The sequence below is a fragment of the Meriones unguiculatus genome, chromosome 2, assembly GCF_030254825.1.
Source record: "Meriones unguiculatus strain TT.TT164.6M chromosome 2, Bangor_MerUng_6.1, whole genome shotgun sequence".
In the NCBI taxonomy this organism is placed as follows: domain Eukaryota; kingdom Metazoa; phylum Chordata; class Mammalia; order Rodentia; family Muridae; genus Meriones; species Meriones unguiculatus.
In genome coordinates, this window is record NC_083350.1 from 160,268,195 (window position 1) to 160,293,800 (window position 25,606).

General features: G+C 45.3%; 2 protein-coding genes across 2 annotated transcripts in view; one reads left to right on the forward strand and one right to left on the reverse strand.

The window, feature by feature from the left end:
* Positions 1-1,849: 1,849 nt before the first annotated feature.
* Positions 1,850-18,573, forward strand: Stoml3 (stomatin like 3). Its single transcript, XM_021652361.2, has 7 exons — positions 1,850-1,992; positions 9,576-9,679; positions 9,760-9,832; positions 12,661-12,743; positions 14,193-14,396; positions 16,259-16,393; positions 17,513-18,573. The coding sequence occupies exons 1-7, from the start codon at positions 1,953-1,955 to the stop codon at positions 17,735-17,737; spliced, it is 864 nt and encodes a 287-aa protein (XP_021508036.1). The 5' UTR covers positions 1,850-1,952; the 3' UTR covers positions 17,738-18,573.
* A 3,967-nt stretch (positions 18,574-22,540) lies between these two features.
* Frem2 (FRAS1 related extracellular matrix 2) overlaps positions 22,541-25,606 on the reverse strand; it is a 127,194-nt gene continuing 124,128 nt past the window's right edge. Inside the window, exon 24 of the mRNA XM_021652359.2 lies at positions 22,541-25,284. Coding sequence (XP_021508034.1) covers positions 24,781-25,284 — 504 coding nt within the window. The 3' untranslated portion in view covers positions 22,541-24,780. The remainder of the gene's footprint in view (positions 25,285-25,606) is intronic.

Genomic DNA, 25,606 nt, shown 5'->3' on the forward strand with positions numbered 1-25,606 from the left:
GGATAACTTGTTAACAAATTCTATTCTTTTCATTCCACAGATGGAGGTTGGATTCGAGGTCACATGGCTAATACACGTCAGAGCAAGAGCTTCTTGCCATGCTGACAGTGTGGGATCCCAGCTGCTTTCTCAGCCCCTGTGTGGCTGGCATCACTTCTACACAGAGCAGTAGATTGAAGAAAGGTGTTGTAGGCTGAGCAGAAATCACCTCATGTGGGTTTGCTCATGTGTCTGATTTTCTGGACCCTCCCCTAAAACTCTGAAATTTCACATTTATTCATATAAATGCAGAGGGGACAGGTACTTGGTAAAACTAACCATGACACAGGAAATGTTTAAAGAGGCTCCTGCTAGAATGAAAACAACTAGATCGGTGGGGAAAGAACACTTAGAAAGTACAAGATGAACAGACAAAGAGCTGTTGGTTTGCCCTGTTTTGTACTTTTACACAGACGGGAGCAAATATTAAGGATATTGAAATGAGAGGGGGATTTTCAGTATTAGAATAAATTTACCATGGCACTCGTTTCTAGGAGTGTGGAGTAAGGGGGAATCCTGGGCCTTGTCCTTAGCTTTCTACTGCTTTGTTAAACACCATGAGTGTAAGCAGCTGGGGAGGAAAGTGTTAGATTTCATCTTACAGCTCACGACCATTCCTGAGGGAAGTCAGGGCAGAAACTGAAGCAAGGACCACAGTTAAACACTGTCTACTTACTGGCTTGCTCTCCATGGCTTGCTCTCCATGGCTTGCTCTCCATGGCTTGCTCTCCATGGCTTGCTTAGCCTTCTCCTGTATATAACCAGTGGGCCTGCCAACCTTGGGCAGCCCCGCAGTGGGCTGGACCCTCCCACATCAATCATCAATCAAGAAAATGCCTCCACAGACTTGCCCACAGGACAATTTGATAAAAGCATTTTTCTCAGTCTGGGGTTCTTTGTTCCCAAATGACGATAGCTGTGTCAACTAGACAAAAATAAACAAACAAATCAATCTAGAAATAAACAATCACTGACCAGCATAGCCATGACGCTGAAGCTCTGCCTCTCAGAAAGATCATTGACTCCTGGAAATGTCTATCACCATCACATTACTTAAAGCAAACAGGTGGCAGGCTACAGCTGGCTGGCCTAGAAAATTCAGACAAAGGGAGAGCATTGCAGACACAGTTACACGTGTGCATAAAGCTTTAAAGGAGCTGGGTGGTGGCTCATGCCTGAAATCTTAGCACTCGGGGCAGTGGGAGAGGGGTACTGAGGCAGGAGAATTCCTGGGAGTTCAAAGCCAGCGTGGGTTAGAATTAGACTCTATCTGAAGACCAACAACTAAGAGCTTTAGAGAGATTGATACATGGCGGGGGGAGGAGAGTGTCAGGTAAGGGGAGGACTGGCCGGTACTTTGTAGTTGGGTTAACCTTAAGGATGTGACACAATTAGATAGGCATTTGAAGTGTTCTACCTGCAGTGTGTTGGATGAATTAGGCCACACTATTGTATTATATTATGTGTATAATGTAGTAATATATAATGTATATAGTGTATTATCATATATATTATATATAAACATATATAATATGTTATATATAATGTATTATATATGTGTAATATATTATATATATATATCGGATAATGAGTTACACAGGGGCCTACTGATGTTTTACAGTAGGTAAACGATACAGGAATCACATGCCCTATCTTACAGGAAGCAGCCCTCGAAAGACGGCTATCTTCTTTTGCCTCTTCTCTTTGAAGACAGTGTGAGGTCAGGGAAGGTGTTTTGTTTACGTTTCTAGGCTCCTTGCACCAGGGTTACCACTCCTCAGGGTATCCGCCAGGAGAGGGAGCCTTCCTCGCTCTGTCTTCCTCTCTCCACACCTCTGAGCTGATGCCTGCAACCAGGTTTGGATCCCGACCCAGGACCGTCTTCAAGATTTGAAAAGCCTCTCAAGAATGAGATGGATTCACCTGAGAAACCGGATAAGGACAATTTAGTGGGTAGGTCCCTTCAGCCTCTCTGAATGTTACAGACAGGTTGAGCAGAGCAGGGGTGGAGCACTGCTCACAGGTGTACCGGCTGAAACTGACTTCAACTAGGCATGCCTGTAATCCCAGAACCCTGAAGGCTGAGGCAGAATGGCTGTGAGTTCAAGGCTGGCCTGGGCTTTGTAGCATGACCCCACCTCAAAGAGAGAAGGGGCGATGAAGAATGAGGGAGGCCCCAAATCTATGTGGAACCCCTTGTTTCATGCTCACTCCTCACATTAGCGCTATTTGGTTTTTGAATGGTGCTCTGTCACTTGCTCTCTCCTTCACTCACTTTGCAGTCAAATAGGCAGTGGTTTATCTTGACATTGATTTCTTCACCTTACATAGCAAAGATATGATGGAGGCTGACTTTCCTCCAACTTCAACTGTGTCTGGTGACACTATGATTAAGAAGAAAGCTAGTTTAAGCCGCATAATTTCAGATAAATGGAGAGAAGCTGAGAAAGACTTACCCTGTAAGCACCAAGCACTGTGCTTAGTACTGAGTGGAAAGTGTTTGATCCTCCTACCTTCTCAGAGCTGATAATTGTGAGGGAAGTCCTCACTATCATTTTACAAATAAAAAAAATGGGTCTTGGGGGGTTTAGGAATTTAGTGAAGTGACGGTGGCGGTGTGGGGTTGGGGGACTGTCTAGGTGTGGAATTTAAACTAGACTCTGTAACCTTCTGTTACAAAACTATTTCAAGCTGGAAGCTGAGAAGGTATCTGGTATTGTCAATTCAGAAAAGAAAAACTGACGTGTACCCAAATTGGAAGACAGTCTTTTTTTTCTTGAAGTAGGCATATCAATACTGATGGCCTGAAAACATTACACATCATTTGAATATGCCTTGTAGCTCAGGCCACCACTGAACCCCCTGCCTTCCCTCCTAAGTGTCAGGACTGCAGGATGCAGTCTTTGCTCTTTTCCTCCTTTTATTTTTTCTAGGAGTCAGGGTCTTGGTATCATCAATGAAAAATACAGCTTTCTTCTCAAAAGGAATAAAGCTGATTTTTTGAGCCTAATACAAGTGAACATGGATTTGAGCTTCCCTAAATAATATGTTCCACTGTGGAAATGGTTTTATAAAGTTTTATCCTTAGAGAGGAAAAGAAATTCCTATTCCTAGATCAAGATATTTCCTAAGTACATTAGTGGGACCTAGGCAGGCAGTTTGCAGCAGAGTAGAGGTAGAATGTATCATTCCAAAGGGCTGACCTGATGTTCACCTGGATGTTGGGGCAGACACAGACCTGGGGTGTGAGTGGGTATTAACGAAGATGAAGAGAGCCCAAGTTAATTTTGCCTCTGCACTTAAACATTCTGGACTTAGAAACTCTTAACAATGAAAAAACTCTAATCAATTGATCAGCCTTATAGGGCTCTTTTGGAGGGTGGGAGTGGGGACTTGTCTTCACACTTTATACATTAGGTTGGCTATCCTCCTGCTTCAGCCTCTGGAGTGTTCATATCCCAGGTATGTGCCATGCTGGTCCTCACCTTTTTAAGCAAGTGGTTCCAAAAGAATTTTGATTTATGCTTTGACAGGGCAAGGCACCCCTGAGCAGAGGGCACAGGGGAAGCTGCCTCAACAAGGAGGCATCTTAGGGTGTTTGTAAGTTTGTGTAGTTTAGATCTTTTAATCAATCGATAAACTTGTACTCCTGCAGAAGAAACAGAATCAGGCCTGTGTTTCCTGTGCTTTTGAAAATACATATGAGATGCAATGTGGTTCTTCTCCTGCTCCAGCTCCAATGTGGTCAGGAGGTAGTGTTATGTTAGTCTTTCCAGCAATGTGGGGATGTGCACTCACTCTCAATGGCAAGGGAACTGAACAGCTAAGTCTTTTAAGTCTTTGCCATCACTCCAGATGGAGCCACTGGTTTGTTTTTGTTTTTTGTTGTTGTTGTTGTTGTTTTTTTTGAAAACTCTGTATATTTGTATATGCCTCTGTAATGCCAAGTTCATGATTTACAAGGGTGGGTTGGAGTCCCTTGGTGATGGGATGGTGTTTACACTATGGCAAATGGTGCAAATTAGAGCTTCCCATACCCAGAAAGCCTATGGCCAAGCGCTTGCTAGCACACCACTGCTTACTAGCTGTTGACATTCCGTCCTGCCCCTCTCTTTTTCCCCAGAGAGTTAAAAGTTATCTGGAATCAGATATCTAAGTGTTGGGAGTTCTGATCAGGATTAACACTGGCATCTTCTGGGGCACTTTGTAAGAAGTGTAGGCTCCTGTGTGTCACCATGTACATCTATGAAATCCTGGTACTTCGGGTATGTCTGGGCTTGAGAAGTTATATCCAGACTGATTCCCAGAGGCTACGTCACCAGGTTGAAACCGTGTTGAGTGTCCGTGTTCCTTTTGGCAAATTTATGGATTGCTTAAAACTGTTCTTGGTGAAAGCTCTTTGCCCATTTTGGAGGAACAGGCAGGCAGGAAAGATGAATTATAGCTGCTGTGAAACAGTGTTGCCCACGGGTTTTAAGGTTGTGATTCTCTACAGAAAGAGCATAGAAGCTGCCAGGGTTCCATTTTACACAGTGTGTCTGAACAGAACACGAAGCAAAGGAGAGAGGGAGGGATAAGGAGAGGGAAGGAGGAAGAACATTTACTAGATGTATTTTTTATTTAAAATCTTCTTTATAAAAGCATAAATATATGTAAAATTAAGAAAACAAAAGTAGTGGGCTGGAGAAATGGGTCATCTGTTAAGAGCACTGGCTGCTCTTGAAGGGAACCTCAGTTTGGTTCCCAGCACCCACATAATGTGGTTCTCAGCCATCTGGAACTCCAGTTCCAGGGCATTTGATGTCCTCTTCTGGCCTCCTCAAATGCTGCATGCACATGGCACACATACATGAAGGCAAACACCTATACACATAAAATAAAAATAAATAAAATCTTTAAAAATCAAAACATCAAAATAGTTTTTAATTCAGAACCATTATGTTCTCACCACTCTGAAACATTTATTTTCATATTCTTTCAGAATTCTTTTGGTGCATACATTTGCACAAATGTATGCAAATGGGTTGACAAAATGGTTTTATGCCATACCATTTTTCCCCTGTAAATATCATCCTATAAATATTCTCACATCCTTCATAAACTATAAAAACACATGTGGGCTGAGGATACAGCTCAATAGACAGAGTAATTGCTGAGCAGGCACAAAGCCCTGGGTTTAGTCCTCAGCATGTGTGAGGTGCACACCAGTAACCCCAGCACTTGGAGGGTGAAGGAAGGAGGATCAGAAGCTCACAGTCTCATCTTCAGCTACAAAGCAGTTTAAAGCCAGCCTGGGGCACATGAGACTCTGTCCATGACTAATTAATAAAACTTACTTAAAAGTACAATTCTGTGCATCTGCCAGGGTGTTTGCTATTTGCAGATGGCATACATGAAACTGTTGTGAGACTCTCTGGAGATAAATCTTAAGGATGAAATATCTGTGCTTGTTGGCAGCGCTGTTGTCTCAGACGGAGAGGCCTGGAAGCCTGGGGAGTGTGGGGGACGGAGCAGAGTGATGCAGAGGAGAGTGATACAAGCGCACATTCTCATAAGGATATGGGGTGAGATACAGGACGGCAGGAGCATGACAGGATGGAGGAAAGCAGTGGCTTATGCTTATTGGGTTAATTAAGTCTCGAGAGAGACAGAATCTCTTCTGCTGGATCATTATTTCCGACATGAACTTCTAACTGACCCATACATCTAACCTGTGGGGCCGCATCTTTCTGAGACTTCAGAATGCGCTAGAGAGGACCCTCACTCACACATTGGCTTCTACTGTGAGCCAGGAGGGAGCGAGGAGCAGAACAGCCCCTTTTGAAGCACTATTTACAGGGAAGACACAGGAAGCAGCTGGAACTCACAATGGGCTGTAGAGCACACATTGCTCTACAATGTGGGGCGGTGGTGATGGTGGGTAGAGGAAGACTTTTCTAGAAGAAAAGGTGATGTCTGAGCTGAACACTGAGGTAGAGGAACATGTGGGATGTGAGTGGGAGTGAGGGACACAGGTCTGTGGAAAGGGGCAGACCTCTGGGGTGGGGGGGTTTCCATCCCTAGAACTGTAGAGCAGACCACAAAGAGCTCAGCTGCTGAAAGCTGACCTCCTGATGTTCCCAAGCTTGGGTGCCAAGCCTGGCCTGCTGAGTGTCAGGCTTGGGTACCGCTGATATATTTGGGTCTTTTTCCTGACTGGTGGGATCAGGCTTCTGGAGAGAGGAGTGCAGGTGGAGGGGCACTCATGGTCTTCATCTCCAACCAACTCTGACTGAGAAGGTTCTTTTGCTGTTATTGTTGAGATGGGGTGCTGATATATAACCTAGAATGGACTTCAACTGAGGGACCTGGCTCAGTTGCATACATACTGTGGGTTATCAGCATGAATGATTTTGCACGATTCTAAATGGGCAGTTCTAAACTTCCTTCTCCTCCTCCTCTTCCTTTCCTCTCTCTCTCTCTGAGTGTCTCTATCTCTCTCTGTATGTCTCTGTCTCTCTCACTTCTTCTCCCTCTCTCTTTCCTCTCACTCCTCTCTCTCTTTAATTTTCCAGATCTCACAGGCACACAGGTTCAAAACCTTGGACAACTATCAGGGTTTCACTACCTCACAGGTGAGGCTCGTAGTTCCTTTACATAACATTGTCTTATCGGCCCCTCCCAACCAGCTGCCGCTGTAATAATCATGCGGCAGAAGAGGATGCTCGTGTGGGAAAGAGATCATGTGACTTCCGTGGCATCTCTGGCTTTGGTGTTGAGCTGTCTTGATTAGAACATGTGGCCGCCCAGGGTCTGGCTTTTCAGCTCGGCTCGTGTCCTGTCTGCCCATGGGCTGGTTCTATGATGGATTTCTATACTTTTCTTTCTGAGTGGGTAGAGCAAGGCTTAAATTTTTCATTTTAGAATTAGTTGGCTCTTAGGTCTTTAGTTGGATCTCCAGTCTGTGCAATTTTTAAAAAAATGAAAACATGCTGTAAAATGACAGTGGGTGTAAGACTTAAGTGTTTAGATTTGGAGAGTAAAAAACTCTGTGAGCTCTGAGGCAAAGGAAACCAAACACTGTTTTCGATAGACAGGACAGGAAGCTGCCCACTCTAAGATGTGTGGGAGAACAGATTGTCACCTCTAGAGTATGTATACAATGACCTGGGAATTGGCCTGTAAAGGCAGACACAATTATTGTCACAATAATTGTGACAATTATTTTTCTTCTCGGGATAAATGTGGAGCTGAGGAGGAGGTAGGTAGTTAGGGGGAGCTTAAGTCCTAAGCTTTGAATTTCTTCAGTGAGAACTCATATAAGGCTGTATTAATACTAAAAATCACCAGCAAATAAGATGCAATAATGACTCTGTGAGCACAAAACACCTAATGTCTTATATTTTATTACGTTTATTTGTTTCTTTGGGTGGGTGCATCACACACCACAGTGCGGACATGGAGGTCAGAGGGCAACTTGCAAGGGTGGATTCTTGCCCCAAGAATCAAACCACAGTCATCAGGCTTGGTGCAGGCACCTTTAGCCCCAGGGCCATCTCACCAGCTGCAGAGTGTCGTTCTATCCTGCACAGGTGTAACACGTTCGCCTCAGAGCAGCCCTGAGGCTGCAGAGGTTGGTGTTTCAGGAGTTAGCGCGTTAGAGTAGGCAGATGAGCCATTGATGTTCCTAGTGTGATCTCCATGTGCATGTAGCCCCTGTACAGAATACTTTATAAAACTCTGTTAATCCAAAGCTTTGAGCTGGGCATAGTGGTGCACGACTTTGATTCCAGCACTCAGGAGGCAGAAGCAGTTGGATATAAGTTCAAAGCCAGCTCAGTCTATATAGAAAGTTCCAGGACAGCTAGAGCTACATAGAGAGTCCCTGTCAAAAAGTGGAAGAAAGAAAAAAAAAAAAGAAAGAGAGAGAGAGAAGAAAGAAGGAAAAAAGAAAAAGAAACAAGAACAAAGGTTTCAAATACTAAATGTATCTCTAAAATGAAGATAATCTCCCATCAAGTCTGAAACAATCTCAAGCATGAGCTCAGGTCATGCAGAAGGAGGCTCATGGCAGTTGTATGGAGAGCAGGGATTGGTTCAAACTCCTTTCGGGGCTTTGGCTGTTGATTAGATTACATACCTCTATAACCAAATATATACACTACCAGGGTCCAGGGATTTCGTCTACGAATGTGCATAAAAGAGATACTTTTAAAACTTTCATCACATCACTGTCCATAAAAGCAAAACCCAGAACTCTCTTAAATAAATAAATAAACAAAAATCTCAGGTCCCAATGTATCTGTGGAAGTACCAAAGAGACTTTGGTAGATGGATAAGGAGGAGGTCATGACCTGAATCTCTAACCTGGGCAGCAGGCTGCTGGGATTGCCAGGGTGGCGGCAAACACAATTAGTTCTAATGTTCAGGTGAAAGACGTGACTCAACCTGAAGAGATTCAGGGATGAGAGTGGAGGTGGCTGCCAAGGAACAAAGAGGTAGAAGGATGGCTGTAAAGAATTCTGACATGAGAAGCTTGGCCAGATGCACACCCTTTATGAACAAGAAATTATCATCGATGTGACTAAAGCTACAAGGAGTTAAGTGATTGAAGAATTGAAATCAGTTTCTTCTATTGCAAAGCTGCTCAACAAGTTTGTGGATTTTCTATCCATTAGTAAAGTGGAAATAACAGGGTACACACACACACAGATACAAACACACACACTTACAGACACACAGACATACACAGACAGAACAGACACACACAGAGAGATAAAAACACATACAAATTCACAACACATTCAGGCACATACATACCGACACACAGATACAAATGCACACACATACATACAGACACACACATTGAGGCATGGGTCTGGGCCCATGTAAGCATAGCATCATTTAGCTTTTATAGGATCTTCCAAAGTAGGTAATTTCTATCCCCATCTTAATCATGGTGATACGAGACCCAGAAGCCTCTTTTGGAATGGACTGTGTAAAGCTCTGGAGTCGGCACGTGAGAGACTTTGCATAGAAACTCACACCCAGAGGTTCTACGACATTTTTCCACATGCACATCACTCTCCTCTCTAGGGAGACTAGCACCTGCTTACCTACCTCTGGGCTTGTTTTGAATTTTATCTGTAGAGTTCAAGGGACCCAAGAATCAGATGGTTCAGATATGAGTGGTTCATGGTCACATTCCAAGACACCTTTTATGTTTGGATAATGATCAACCATGTTGACTTTATGAAAACATAACAGTGATTGTTACTGTTGATTGCTGAGTGGATTATTGGAAGAGACAGATTGATTCAATTTAGAACCTCCTTCCCCCTGCACAAAACATTCTGTGTGTGTGGTGTGTATGTTGGGAGCTGGGGGCGATGGGTGTGTGGAGCTGTGTGTAACTAGATTCATGGTGTGGATGGATTTAGGTTTGCTCTTTATTCCTGCCAGGCTTGGGCAGTGTCAGGATACTCTCCTCCTCATCTGCCTGATGGCTTTGCCACGAATCACTTTGATTACAAGCTTGCTTCTTTCTCACTTTCCAGGCACCAGCAAAAGCCATCTTGGTGTGTGTGGCTGGATTCTGTTTTTTCTTTCCGTCCTGTTGATGCTCATTACCTTCCCAATCTCCATATGGATGTGCTTGAAGGTAATGCCCTGGGAAATAGATGGGTATCTCCCTGTGAACTGATGGACAGTAGGACTAAAGGTTCTCCCTTAATTTCTCAGATCATTAAGGAGTACGAACGTGCTGTTGTCTTCAGACTGGGACGCATCCAAGCTGATAAAGCCAAGGGACCAGGTATGGACATCTGTTACTACTACTACCACACAGCACGTAGTGAGGGTCCAAGTAACTCAGAGAAAACTGGAGACCTTGTGTTTCAGGCAGTGCACAGATGTCGCTCCATCCGGCATGTCGGTGGGAGAGACCACCAGTTTGGGCCTTCTGAAATATGAACCTGCTTTATATCCCGCCCCCTGAGTAGTCCAATGAATGGGTAACATTGACCGGATGTCATTTATTCCCAGAACGGTGAAGAGCCAGGTCCAGGGAACAAATGAGAGTAAATGGTCCATGCAGACCATAAACACTCACAGGGACTATTCAAGGAGCTGGATGTCATTTTCTTTGGGAAGGGCTAGCAGATACACATACATACGTACATATATATGTATATCTTCTTGTGATGAGCGGAGGGGTAATGGGAGGGGTCTGACATCAGATGTGACTTGCCCTCTAATTTTGAAAATGAAGACCCTGAGACCAATATAGCTTTAACGATTTGTCACTGAGAATCCCAATGGCTGGAGGTAAACAAAAGATTTCCAGCACCTAATGCCAGGTACACCCTTTCTTTCCATGCTCTCATCACAACTCTCAGGAAAAAAAATGTTACAAACTATTCAAATTATAAGATGATCTTTCGATTGGGGATGGGGATGGGAGGTGTTGGGTAATAAAGCACCCTAGTCATCCTTATAAAGAATAAAAACCTCTGGGGTAGGGTAAAGCAGAGGACCCACAGTGTTCTTGGTTCCCAGCTTCTCTTAAACCAAAAATTGCTTTATTTGTTTTGACTTACGACAATTACAGTTTCATGTGATCAGCTTTAATATCATTGCTAGAAAGGACTTTCACAAAACAGTGACCATTAGTCATATATCTCTGATAACACTTGCTCCTTGCCCTCTCCCGTACTTCATTTGAGTAAAATTGTCTTCCCCAACCACACTGTAAGATCTGGGGTGAGGATGGGGGGAAAAGGAGCCTGTTATGCAAGGCGAAACTCTGTACTTGACCATGAATCAACAATACTGTGTGTTCTTATATGATATACATTTAAAAAAAAAAAACAACTGCAAGAAACTTCCAAGGATAATCTGTGACTGAATCTTTACTATTTTGGATAATTTAACTTTTGTCTGATTTCATAAATAGCCTGAGAATGAGGCAGTGATTCCTTTTTTTATGGATGTTTTTACATGTTAATCAATGCTAGCTGACTACCGATGAAGAGTAATCAATCCCACTCTCTTCCCTCATGCTTCCCATCTGATGGGTCTAAGAGGTATGCTAAAATAAAGCTGGAGCAGGGAGAGAGGCAGAAGACAACCACCACTTGGAGAACTCCAGAGGAGAATATGGCCCTCTTAAATGAATTCTCCCAAAAGGTTTCTCTGCTAAGAGTCCCAGGATAATAAACCCCGTCATGCATGTCTCTGGGGCTGAAGGGTTACCTCCGAACATCATGAGGACCAGAGGGAAAAAATTCCTAACACTTGTGCAAACGGCAAATTACTCTTTAGTAATAAAAGCGTTAATGAGAAGAGCAGCTCAAGGGTGCCTGGCATGGTGCTGAGTACTTTGCTTTGTTATCACAGTGACTTGTGCTTTATCTTCACTGCATCTTCTGTGTCTTTGGTAATGGAAGCTCAGGGCAGATGGGTAAATGGTTCCAAGCACGGGATTGGCAGACACTGAAGCCAAGGTAGTTCTAAGGAGTTTGGGATTAACCAGTGACCACACACACACACACACACACACACACACAGAGAGAGAGAGAGAGAGAGAGAGAGAGAGAGAGAGAGAGAGGTAGTAGGGTAGAGATTCTAACCAGAGGACACAGGAAGCTTTAGAATAGAAAATAAAGCACAAAATACTATGTGTTAATGACCAAATCCACAGCATTCTCAGCCCATGCTGCTGGCTCCTCACTCAAACTGAATGCTGATTTGTGCCTCGAAAACATGGTAACAAAGAGATTTCCTGATTGATGGAAATGGCTCCACGTCCTCATCTTGCTGACATGTCTCATGCCTATGGTCCTTCTGAAGGACCTCCAGGGTAAAGCTGAGGACCCCCAGTGCTCTCAGGTGGGGTTTCTTACATTGCCCTTCCCTGACCCGGTACTTACTATTCAGTAAGTACTCACTTACTCAGTAATCTCAGTACTTCCTACTCAGTAGTAAGGCCGAGTACTCACTACTTGGAATCAGAAGTGATCCACTGTACTTGAACACAGCTCTGGAGACCCAGTCATTCTCAGTCCTGACCTCTGCTGTTTGCAGGGAATCTGAGCCCCTGGAAGACTGTGCTAGCCAAGTGCCGAGTGCTCTACCACTGAGCTACCCCAAGCATTAAAAACTATGTTTTCTGAACTTTTTGAGAAAACTTTAAGTTGTCCCAGATGGCTTTGGACTCCTTAGGTAGCCCAGGCAGGACTTGAACTTGTAATCCTCCTACCTCAGCCTCCTTCTTGAGTAACTGATTTACTGCAGTATTCCTTCAGCATTCTTCATGGTTCTAAGACTGGTGTCAGGAGCCAAACTTGAGTCTTTATCATTAGGAAACCAAGTGCCTAAATATACTTGGTAAGTTAACCTCAAAATAACAACACATGCGTCAGGGACCTTAGTGTTTTACCAGAGGTCCTTAATTCTTAAGTAATTAATTTGCTTTAATTATTGACGGATCAGAATAAGTCACCTTCACCAAAGTTGATGTGTTTGTACTGAAGATCTGTGAAACGCATACAGCATTACAAAAATGGCTCAGCATGTCTAGAAGACCGACCTTGCCATTCTTTTGAATAGGTCAGATTTTAGATCGATTTCATTCTTTCAAAGGTTTGATCCTGGTCCTGCCCTGCATTGATGTGTTCGTCAAAGTCGACCTTCGAACAGTTACTTGCAACATTCCTCCACAAGAGGTAGGAAATTAAACAAGGGTTACTAGAAATAAAACCCTGGTTTTATTTTATTTTCTACGACATGGGCGTAACATTAGCCTACCAGGGAGAGGTTGACTTAATTCCCATCCCACCTGCCTGACAGCCTGCTTGAATTGCTTCCAGTGGCCTTTGGTTTCACCAAAGGAGAATGAACCGGAAGGAGGGGTTGAGAGGCTGAAAGCATTGAACAGGCCCGGTGGAGGAAGGCCTAGTTTGTAGAGAAGCTGAGTGGAGATGGGAGGTTCTTGAAGGGAAAGTTGAGCAGACCCGCTGGAGGGCGGGGGCTGGTTAGGCTGTGCTCTTTACAGCCTTCTCAGAGCTGCTTTTAGAAAGAGCTGCACGACTTCCCTTTACCTGTGCTGTTCATATTTCATGTCTGTTTGTGTGTTGGAACAGAATAAGTGTCTGGACAGTACAGAGGCTACACAGGACCCACCTGAATTCAAACTTCACATAATTCTTGAAATAGTATGAATCAGCGGTCCAGACCAGCAACTGGGTCCCAGAGAAGAGAAACAATATTGACTTGCATGTTGCCCCATTTTAACCGAAGATATCTAGGAAGAGAAGAAAGTGCAGGAAAGATGGAGGACAGGGGACAGTCAGAGTGGCAAACAGGCAGGACAGCAAACAAGGCCCCGGGTACCTATCATTTACCGTGGGCAGTCTGGAGGCACAGGGGACCAGCTTCCGATGTGTGCCATTGTACACACTGTTGGAAAGCCACTGTTGTTGCTCTACAGTTGATAATTTTCAGATTGCAAGGGAGGGATGGAGAAAGAGAGGGAGAGAGAAAGAGAAGATCACACTTTGCAGAAGGCCTGATCTAAGCCTCTGTAAAGCTAAAAGCATTAGCTTTGCTTGAGTGTAGAACATGGTCTCTGGTGCCATCTATGTTTCCTAAGAAGCATTGCTGCTTCCTTCCTTTGATGAGAGCTGCACACCAAGTAGACAGCAGGATACTAATTTTATGTCTGTTTGGAAGGAGAAGATGGTGGGGCTTTTGCCTGTGGGAGGTAAGAAGGCTCTTAAATAAGAGGTTCTCAACCTGTGGATCTTGACCCCTGTGAATCATATATCAGATATTTACGTTATGATTTATAACAGTCGCAAAGTTACAGGTATAAAGTAGCCACAATATAAGTTTGTGGTTGGGGTCACCACAACTTGAGAAAATGTATTAGAGGGTCGCAGCTTTAGGAAGGCTGAGAACCGCTACTCTAAGTTGAAGCTACAGGGATAGGTAGGGACCAAAGCTGTACAGTCATTTAGCTGTGAGATGTTATTCCGAAGCCGGCACGATGTTTGGCAATTGCTGGCATGAGTTGCCACTATTGATGCTCTTCTGTGAGGGAGGACTCTGAGGTTGGTGGCCTCTCTGCTGTTCAAGGTAATAAAATGTGTTCTACCCTGTCTTGTGCCCTGCAGATTCTCACGAGGGATTCCGTGACCACCCAAGTGGACGGTGTGGTCTATTACAGGATCTACAGTGCGGTCTCAGCCGTGGCTAACGTGAACGATGTTCACCAGGCCACATTTCTGCTGGCTCAGACCACTCTGAGAAATGTCTTAGGAACACAGACCTTGTCCCAGATCCTGGCTGGCCGAGAAGAGATCGCTCATAGCATCCAGGTAAAGACGGAAGTACTAAAAGCCCACATCTTGAATTCCCTCATCTCAGGTCTGTGACTAGCAATGTCAATAGTGCAGAGTCCCTGGCCCAGAGAGAGCTGCATTATCAAGATGGGTTTCCTCACTTCTGCTAATACCATCCGTCTGCCATCACAGAGTATAGATTTAACGATCTGCATGGGGGCTGGAGAGATAGCTCAGCTGTCAAGAGAGCTTGCTGTTCTTGCAGAGGACCTGGTTTTGACTCCCAGCACCCACAGGGTGACTCACCGCCATCTGTAACTCCAGTTCCAGAGGACCCAATGCCCTCTTCTGGTCGCCTTGGGCACCAGGCACACATGTGGTGCATAGATGTAAATGTTTTAAAACAGGAAACCTTTTCATGGGAGGAAGGAGTTTTGAGAATTGCTTCTCTTACCCTTTTCTCTTTAAATTAGAAATTATGACTAAACATGACACACTTAACCTTTTTTTTTTAAAAGTGGTTACAGCCATATTTATTTTCAGTTTAAACTACCCTAAAAGAAGAACAACCCTCATCAGGCAGTCCCTGAACTCCTATATTTCAGTGGAGTAAAATAGGAAAACTCACTTGAGATAGCAAAACAGAGCAATACGTTCGCAATATAAGTCTCACACTCTACCAGTGTCAATAATCACCCATGATAACAATTGACTGTGCGGCAAATCCAGCCTCACTGCCATATTCTAGTTTATAAATCTCATTTCTGCATTTCCTTATGTTTGTGACTTTGTGATTTTGAGCCTCCTCTCTGTAAGTTAGAAGGAAATCCAACCTGAATTCGTCATGGCTCCCTTTGCAGCCTGTAAGGTAGGATGGACGAGTACCTGTCAGTTCCGCCTCAGGGCTCCACACAGCATCAGAAAGCGCTCTGAAAATCTGACAACTGAAAGCCAGCTCTCAAGCATCTTTGTCAGTCTCACCAGCTCCTGGGGTCACGAAGAGTCACAGTCCGCAGGGGAGAGAGCACCCTCCCCTTTAGCTGTCCACTCATCCTTGTGTCTCTCTGGGATGACCTGCAGCACGTCTTCTACTGTTTAAAGTCTGCATAAAGGACAGACTTTTACAACATACTAAAATGTGCTCGAAACATCGCTTGCTTTCAAAGTATATATCTTACTATTCCGAGGTAGAGGGTTAAGAAAACAAGACAAGGATTTGGGGGTTAAATATTCAGTAGTGACCAATAGGTCATTTTTTTTTAGCACTGGTGACATGTGTGTCACCCCCAACCCATGTGACAAAGCTGACAGGAAGCCTAGGGGAGAGAAACTGAGGCTCGGGTTATCAAGCTGATGCAGTGATTCACAGCTGCTAATCGTACGGCCAGGACAAATCCAGGTCTGTCTGAGGAGCCTGTGCATTGATGTCTGGGACACTCACTCAGATCTTCAAGGAGGGCATATAACTTCTTAGGGAGATTCTAGGGGGGGTTCTTTTAGTTGACCAATAGGTGGTCTATCAGGATTTTGTGTGCATGAGAAAGAGATCCAGTCTCATGTATCCCCGGTTAGCCTTGAATTCTTTGTGTAGCTGAGAATGACCTTGAACTTGTGACCCTCCTGCCTCTGCCTCCCAAGTGCTGAGATTACAGGCATGCACCACTCTTCCCGTTTCTGTGGTCCTAAGAATCAAACCCAGGGCTTTCTGTTCACTAGGTAAGTTCTCTACCAACAGAGCTATACCCTCAGCTCAAGATTCGTGCACGAACCCTTCAAGGAGATTCATTTTAATTCCTATTGTGATCAATGAGTTTAGAAGAGACAGCATCCCCAAAATGTGCCGGGAGCTTGAGTCAAGTCAAATGCCTTCTGATCGATGTGTTTTCTTCTGGAAACAGACCTTGCTTGATGATGCCACTGAGCTCTGGGGACTCCGAGTGGCCCGGGTGGAAATCAAAGATGTCCGGATTCCCGTGCAGCTACAGAGGTCTATGGCGGCCGAGGCAGAGGCCACCAGGGAAGCGAGGGCCCGGGTAAGAAACACTGGGTTAGCATGGAGCATGGGGCTGAAGGGAGAGGAGACTCCCAATTATTGTTCCAAAAAAAGGATTCTTTCCTGACAAGTTCCCTAAAAGACAGTGAGCACCTTAATGTACCTTGAGGAAGCTTGGCACTGGGTTAAGATTGCTTGCTGTATGTGTGGTAATACAGGGATGACCTGTTAGCCACACATCAGGTCTTCCAGAGAATGTGACAAAACAAAGCATTTTAGGTCCTGTGAAGAAGAGCCTGGAGTTGTCCGGACACCAGCATCACTATAAAGCTGACATTTCAGAAATGGCCAACTTGCTGTATATGTTTTAAGCATTGTTATTTAAATATGATAAATGTTGCTGAATTTAAAAGAGTGACCGAATACAAGCCAGGTTAGAATGTGAACATGAAAAACTCAGCTTGGCCCCAGAGTCCTAGAATCTGCTGTCACCTTCGTTTCTGCATAGACTTACGGGAGTGTGAGAGATTGGAAACCTTTACGTATCACTCATAGGAAAGCAGCCTGTGGCTAGGAAAGGCTTTCCCTATGCTCTTTCCTTAGCCATATCCGTTGTGTCTACTGAGTACCAGCAGCTCCTGAGTAGCGACCAAAATCAACTCGAGAAAGAAAAGTGTCTGCTTTAGCCAAGACAAGACCTGAAGCAGAGGCCATGGAGGAGTGCTGCTTACTGGCTTGTTCTTCATGGCTTGGTCAGGTTGCTTTCTTATGTAGCACAGGTCCATCTGCCCTGTGATGGCACTGCCCGCATTAGGCTGCGCCCTCCCGTATCAGTCATTAATCCAGAAATACCTCCACAGACTTTCCCACAGGCAATTTAATGAAGGCAATGCCTCAGTTAAGGTTCCCCCTTCCCAGATGACTCAGTTTGAGTCAAGTCAACAAAAAAGCCCAACCAAAAGAACAAGACCCACAGCTAAACAGCTCACTCGCTTTGGGAAACTTCGTGAATTTTCTCAAAACCTCAAGGATGTGTGCCGTCTTGTCCTTGCCAAGAAAGTGAGTGGAGAAAACACAAGTGGCAACATGAGGATACAAACTCAGAAAGAGAAAGCCCCAGATATCACGCAATTGCCAACTTTTGTTTCTCTTGTTTTAGGTCCTTGCAGCAGAGGGAGAAATGAATGCTTCTAAGGCTCTGAAGTCGGCCTCCATGGTGCTGACTGAGTCCCCCATTGCCCTCCAGCTGCGTTACCTCCAGACCTTGACCACAGTGGCCACAGAGAAGAATTCCACCATTGTGTTTCCCCTGCCTATGAACATACTTGAGGGCATAGGTGGCATCAGCTACGACAACAATAAGAAGGTCAACGCTAAAGCCTGAGGTCGTCTGAGTGACTAATTGCTGCTTAGAAAGGCCTTTCTGTTCCACAAAGAAGTCAGCTGTTAAAGGAGGGGAAGGCCACCGCCATGCAAGCTATAGTAACCCTACAGCTAGCAGAATTCCCAGAGAGAGAGAGAGAGAGAGAGAGAGAGAGAGAGAGAGAGAGGCTACACAAACAAAAACAAAACGAAGAGCTGTGCACTACGTCTATTTTAAAGGCACGACCAATATTCGATATCCATATATAATTAGTGGTTGTCCGTGATTATCAGCAGGGATTCTCTCTCGGGAGAGGCAGAGACAAGAGTACTTCAGAATTTAAGCTGTGGTGGAGAAGGACCCTAGGTCATTTGTAAAAGAAAGCAGATCCTGCATTTGTGCATTTGGCTTACTGCTCCAATAAAATTACTTGCTTCAGCTCAGGTAGACATAAGGAAACCCCTCAAGACTAAAAACTAGGACCGATTTGGATGTAGCAAATAAAATACAGCTGTAACATAGCAGCAACAGCACAGGGCAAAAGCACAGTTCAGGTCCAGCTCTCAGGACACCCTGCACATCCTTGTGAAAGTGCTGGCCATTCTCACCATCCTTGCACATTTGGCACATTTGTCAGGGGCAGAGGCACAGCGAGGCAGCCGAGCACAGGATCATTTGCTTACTAGTTAGATCAGCTGCAGCCACTGGGGAGGTCGTTCTGTGAACTGCATGTTTTCACTCTACAAGTCCCAAGAGCCATAGTGATTAAGAGGTGTTTGTAAGCTCTCCCCAGCCCAAACAACTTGTTGCAAAGAAAAAAAAAAAAAAAGGTCATAGAAAGTAAACATATTTTAAAAATTGCTTTAAAAGAGTTTATTTCATTGACAAGGCATGGGTTTCTTTTGAGATTAGTTTGAGAAATAAGGTCTATCTTATTTTGTTTTATTTATACTTACCTATTTACTTTTTTTTTTGTACTCACTGTGTCATTCTGGCTGGCTTGGAACCCAGCTGCATAGACTAGGTCTTTAATCCCAGCACTCTAGAGGCAGACTCAGGAGGATTTATGTGAGTGGGAGGTCAGCCAGATCCACATACAAAGTTCCAGGCCAGCCAGAGCTACACAGTGAGATCCTGTCTTAAAACAACACAACACAACCCCCTCCCCCGCAGATTCAAGTGCCTCCGTCTCTTATAACACTAACGGTGATTATTTCTTTAGTCCATTTTATAACTTACACTTTTACTAAAGGCTAAGTAAACAAAGACACCCCCCCAAGATAAAGAAGTAAATAAGTGCATTTGACAATAAAGAGGCTGAAGAAGTGTAGACTGCCAAGGATGACATTCAAAATGCATTCCCCATCCCCCATCCACAGAGACTAAGCTAAGGTCCTGGGTGAGAGGAAAGGAATGGCAAATAAGTTTCCTTAGCTGTGATGCTCACAGACTTCATTGTACATAGACAGTCATTGTGTCTGTATTTAAGAGGGGCAAGAACCCTCACCAGGTAATTCTAATGTCTTACCAACTAACATCTCATATTGAGGTTCCCAAGGCACACCCATGGGATTCCGGGTTCTGTGTCCCCAGAGAGTTGCACAGAAGCACACAGATGCATCAGAAGTGGGGCTGGATAATTGCAAAAATAATTTTCTCCGTGGAAGAGCCCTTGACTGGCAGGTGTGTGGCCCTAGGCTTAGTTAAGTCACCAGTATGGTGGAGGGAACACAAAAACAAACCAAATGTAAAATTTCTCACTCTAGGGGAATAGCCAAGAGCTGAGGCACCCCAGGTAGGGTTACAAGGTAAGAAATGAACACATACACAAGATTCACAAAAAGCCAATGTTGTGTGAAACCTGAGTTTTTCTGACTCTCAGGTAGCAAGCTGTATGCCTCTTGCAGCAGGCCCCTGCAAGAGGGCCCTGTGTGGTTAAACATGGAATAAACTTTTATGAATTTGAATTGTACCCTTCCCAGGTGATGACTGAGGACAGCATCTGGGCTGGACACTTGCTGCACAGGACAGCCCCCATGCCAGCTGTCAACCAGGTGCTCAGAGAAGTGAACACAACCATTAAGACAGCTGTGTCTTCAGGGGACCGGAAAAACTCTAGTCAGTGAAAAGTCTGAAACAGTTTCCACCCTGTAGTTGTTACATTTCTCACGGCTATTTCCAAATACCTGACAAAGGGAACCTAAGGACACTTCTGAGACAACCCCAAGCACTCAGAGGCCCAGGCTGCCAGTAAGAGAAGCAAGTAAGTGGTGGAGAAATGGAAGAAAAAGAGAAACAGAGGAATGTAGGTATAATGAAGGGAGACACATCTGGAGACTCAAGGGTAGTGAGGAACAGCCTGATGTAGTAGCCAGTGATGCCCCCTGGGAGCATGGTGGGGTCCTGGCCCATGCTGCCACCAGGAGCCACATCTGGGTTCATGGCCCTTCAGTAGCAGGGGTCTGTTACCACCAAAGGCCAAATGGACATCCCTGGTCTAGGCTGCTGCCTGGGGACCTTTGTGTCTGAGGGCTGTGCAGAACTGACCCTACCCCGCACCTGGACATATTGGAGGGTTGGCTCTGGGGGCATGAGAGCAGGAGAGCTGAAGCAGTCAGCTTCAGTGCTGAGGAGAGCACTCCCCCACACATAGTGGGAGTTGTGGATGAAGCCACCAGAGGATATGGGCATGGGAGAGCCGACCCTACCAAGTGTCTCTCATGAGAAGCATAGACAAAGGAGAAACACCCCCTTCCCCCTAACCCCTCACCACCAGCAGCAGGCAAGAGACCTGGCTCTGGGGCCATGAGAGCAGGAGAGCTGGTCATGCCCCTCACCGTCTGCAGCACTTGGGATAGAGAGCCCTGCCTACACCTGGCCTGGGCAGCCCAGTGGACCCTGGTGGCAGGGTCAGCCACGGAGGACAAGCCAGCCTGGAGCGTGTGGATGAGGAGAGCTGGCCCCACCCCTCACCTGCTGCAGCACTCAGGAGAGCAGGTCAGGTACCTCACGGTACCTCATCTGGGCAGTGCAGTAGAGCTAACCCTGGATGTGGGGGTTTCAGATGAGCCAGCCCCGAGGGCGTGAGAGTGGGAGAGCAGGTGGGCTGAGCAGCTCAGCTATCTCTCAGGCCCAGACCCAGGGCTTCAAATCGGCCCACCCCAACATCTACCCCATTAATTGACTGGTGGAGTGCACGAAGGGGCCAGTCCTACAGATCCAAAGCTACAGAATCTGTCTAATAGAGGGCAACAACAGGATATCCGAGAGGAGTCCCAGTGAGTCCAGTATGGAAGCCAGAGGCCCTGAACCAGATCAGTGAGTCACTGCAATGAACATTGGCAAGCTAAGAAGTGTGGACAAAAGGGTATGCCACAGGACACACTGTGACATGCTACAGCTTCCACAACTAGATTATTTTCCCTCTGTTGCAGGGGAGGTCGCAAGAGTGGAGGGCAGGCACGAGGGGACAGAGAGGTGAGTGGGTTTCCGGTGCATGATGAGAAATTCACAAAGAACCAATAAAAAGTTTTTTTTTTTTTTTTAAGGCAGACTATGATTCTGCATTTAATTCTAAGATTGTCACTTTCATGTTCCTCTTCCCAGAGAAAGTTTGCCTCCCAGCACTGATGTGCAAGGAAAGACTCTCTGTCTTGTTTGGTTTCGAGAGAGGGTCTGTCTATCTTGCTCTGGCTGACCTGTAACTCACTCTGCAGACCCACCTGCCTCTGCCACCCCTGTGCTGGTAATAAAGGCATGTACCACCACACCTGGTTATTTTTACATTAAATTTTTTTAATTATTTTTGAGACAGGGTCCCTACATACACCTGGCTGTCCTTAAACTCACTATGGAGATCTGACTGAACTCCTAAAGATCCATTTGCCTCTGCCTCCTGAGTGCTGAGATTAAAGGTGTGGGCCAACATACCTGGCTTTACATGTGTTTACATGTTAACTTTGAAACTGTTATGCTGGGTAAGACTTTACAGTAAAGGGGCTTGATAGAGTCTCTTGTTGCTTACAGGTGCCTCCTTGATTCTGAGTATACACAGCGTCTTCACAAAGACCAGGCTGAGGGCTGGCAGCAGACATCATACTGGTCTTTACTCACAGTGCCCATGTGGGGTTTGCTAGTATCTTTGAGGTAAAAAAGAGTGGAATCAAATGCCGATGTTCTGAGAGGTTTACATTGTGGGTCACAGGCACACACACCAGTGTGCTTGTCTGGAAGAGATTCCGTTCACACTACTCCACAGACAGAGCCTTACTCGATTACCTGGGGGCAGGGTGAGGAGCCCGGTGCCTAACCATCACTCAAAATGGAAGATTGGGGAGGGCAGTGCTAGCGCAGGCCTGTGATCCTCCGAATGTGGGAGACTGAGGCAGCAAGGCTGGAAGTTCAAGGCTACCTGGAGCTAAAGAACAAGCTTACAGCCTGTCAGGGCAACATTGTAGACTGCCTCAAATGAAACCATTAAGAAGGGGTTGGTTGGGGCTGTAGGGAAGAGGTGCCACCCAGCACGTGGGAGCCACAGGTACAATCCCCAGTACTGAATATCGAGTATTTTTCCCTGTGGAGCCATCTCTTCACACCCCCCTCCATGTATTTTAATGTTTTATTGTTTATACGCTTAGGAGAGCCACTCATAGTGACATTTATTCTTGCAGCTAGGTTTTACTGTGTCATATCAACCAGATGTTGGGCTGCAGTAAGAGGTTCAGAAGAAATCAAGAACTATAACTGACTTCCCATTCTATGGGAAATTACCTCATGTATTTGTTCTCAAAATATCAGAATATTTAAAAAACAAAAAACAAAAAATACTGAAAACAAGGACTTACTTTATTTAGAAAAACATTTTTCTTCTTGAAAGGACTTTTAAAACAATTACTGTATTTTATGTGACATATTTAGTAAACAGATACTTTTAAAGTTATGAAAAATATAAACAAGAGAGAAAAGGGACGGAGGAGAAAGAATACTGACATTTCCTATTGGGGGAGGAGGACAGACTTACTTTGTATCTGATATCCTATCTAATTTATGGACAAGAGCTTCATTAGAACAGTGTGCAGGTGAGTGAAATTTGGCATAGAAGCTGCCTGGCTAGAACACGTGTCAAATGATGCATCGCTAGTTGCCATTGTCACTTTCTGACATGGAGACCACAGGGTAGTCAGGCTCTGAGGCTCTGAACTACAAAAAGCAGAAAGCCAGTTGAGAACAATTACCCTAACAGTCTTCAGAAGTTGAACCCAAAGCTAAGGGAGTGAAGGTTCTTACATTGTTGGCATCATGTTAATTCCCAAATTCTGAGGTAGCCAAACATGGAGCTAAGCATCTGCCAGAAGTAAAACAAAGAAAGGAAGATAACACACCACTTGATGTGATAAATGGACGGTGCTCTCTGTTCCTGTGAGTCCCCCGGGGGAACCTTTGCTCTGTACACAGGCCTCACTAAGCTCCCAACAGAAGACTCCTAGTCCCCTTATCCCCTGAAAGGCACTGAATGGGAAGGGAGCAGGCATCACTCATCTCCTTCCTCTCCTCCAGGAGCAGTGTGGCTTCCCTTTCTCAGTCGGGAGATGGCTGGTACTCATCACACTCACTGATACTTACAGGAATGAAGACTGCCTTCCGAATATCTCCATTCTACCAGGATGCCCAGCTCGGCCAGGGTGTGGCTGAAGAGTGGAGGATTCCACGCAGCAGCGGAGGGTTACTCATTCATCTTTGCATGAAATAAATTTACTAGGCTTTAGGAAAGTGGCCATGACTCTGCTGCAGTGCCCCAACCCCTTCTAAACAGGATTTCTCACGGTAGGGTGAAAACACATTTCTGAAGAGATGGGCAATGCCAAGGAAGCTTTTACATAGTGAATACTCAAAGTGACAAACCACAGATAAGGTCCCAAAGGGGGGACCTCATAGCACCGGATCACTGAACTGGGGAGGCCAGACAGAGATGTTCTCTTCCTGGATCAGTGAACAATATGGTTGACAGCACTGGCCACCTCCAAGACAATTTCTGGAGTTTACATGTATGGAGACTCTCATGACTTACAGCTGACATAAGCTGTGGATTTTGTCACCCACCCGTTACTTTGCCAACACCGTTCTAGAGAGCATGCTGAAGAGGCATCCTGGCGGACACAGCATGTTAATAAATACCACCCTCACCCTTCACCATTGGCAAAGATGTTGCTCGTTACGTATGGGTTCAACACTGCAAACATCTCCGTTCTTGAGAACGTTGTCCTCTGTCAATCTAACTATACGGCATCTCTCAGTTGTCATGTCTACGTCTCTACAATTGCAACCAGTGAGGCCGATGAGCAAGAGCGTGGCTGCTAATATATACCAAATATATCAGTCTGTTAAAACTCATTTCCAGAATGAATGTATTCTTTGGTTTAAGTCAATGTTAAATAAGCAGATGAGACAAAGGAGGTCTGAGGGGAATGAGAAGCAATTCAGATCCAAATCAGTTTTCTTTTCTTTTTTCTTTTTTTTTCCTATTTGTTCCTTCCATGTTTTCCCAATAGTAAGAGGTGATTTTCGGGTTGAGCTATCCCTGGTTGTGAATTCATGCTGTCTTCATGGATTAGAAAACTTGTCATAACAGTGTGTGCGTCCCCCTTCCAGACTCCCAATTCAAACCTTTCAGTTATACAAAGAATAAACATGTGATAACTGCATCTTCAGAGTTCACACTAACGTTGATTATGGAGTAATAGCTAACTTCTCCCAGACTTCCCAGAGAGTCCTTGAGCACCTTTGAGCACCTCTGAGTAGGTTCATCCCCACCGACGGCTAACACAAGAAGCACCTCCCCTGCCAGCCAAGCAAGGCTCTAAGCATCCTGGATGCCTTGTGGGCAGCAGGAAAGATGCGGCCTGAATTTGTCCTTTGATGCACGTATGATGCAATGGAGTTCAAATCAAAATCTTTTAACACAGTCAGGGGCTCTGAGCACCTTTGTCGCAGAAAGTCCTCAATTCTCTGCTCCCGAGCAGCTGCAGTTCCCTCACAGTCTTCTGAGGCCCACGAAGAGAGGGTTTTCACACCTCTGAGCTGTCGTTGTAGTGGCTCTGTGGGGACATCATGGGCTCAGTGCTCCCAGAACCCTTTGGAGCATCCTTGCCCTTCATACTCTTGTTCCTGCACACGACCGCTGTAGCCACAGCCAGGCAGACAGTGAGCAATCCCACCACGATGCCTCCCAGGACAGTGACAAGGCTGACTTCAGCATTGGGACTATTCAGCTCCCAGGGCAGGATGCCATCGGGAGGAATTCTTCCATGGGGGACCTGCCCCTTGTCACGGCGGTCCAGGGAGATATGCTGGATATTTGTTCCCCGACTGTTCTCAGCACCGATTTCCCCTGCCAGCGAGGGGGTGCTCCTGCTTGCTCGCCTCTTCCAGCTCTTGGTCGTTGCCTGGGGCTGTCCCTGCTGTACCACAGAGTGGTACTCCAGGCTCCTCTTGCCAATACCTCGATGGGTGCTGTCCTTTGACTTTACGGTATAGATTGTGTGTATGTACCATTCTCGGCCCAGGGCAACCTAGAAAACACAAGCCCGGTGTTAGGAAATTAAATTCTTTGTGGACCCAACTCAGGATCGTCTGCAAGAGAAATGAACAACAGAGGTCATGATAATCGAAACCACACTCTTCTGTGACAGGCTTTGTGTAGAGTCAACTCCAAAATACACTCTGTGTGACTCTCTCCTTGTGATTTTGCAGTTTGGGGGTTCAATCTCGGGCTCTAATGTATGCTAGGCAAGTGCTTTATCATTGACATATGCTGCCAGGCCATCTTGTATCCCTCTTAGGTGACCACATACTGGGTTTACAGCCACAATGAGCACTGTAAAAAATTATTTT

What these genes read in the sequence shown, in the direction of transcription:
- Stoml3 (XM_021652361.2), top strand. Translation starts at nt 1,953, where the DNA reads ATGGATTCACCTGAGAAACCGGATAAGGACAATTTAGTGG. An exon ending in GCAACATTCCTCCACAAGAG is followed by an intron (nt 12,744 to 14,192) that starts GTAGGAAATTAA and finishes TGTGCCCTGCAG; the next exon opens with ATTCTCACGAGGGATTCCGT. An exon ending in CCAGGGAAGCGAGGGCCCGG is followed by an intron (nt 16,394 to 17,512) that starts GTAAGAAACACT and finishes CTCTTGTTTTAG; the next exon opens with GTCCTTGCAGCAGAGGGAGA.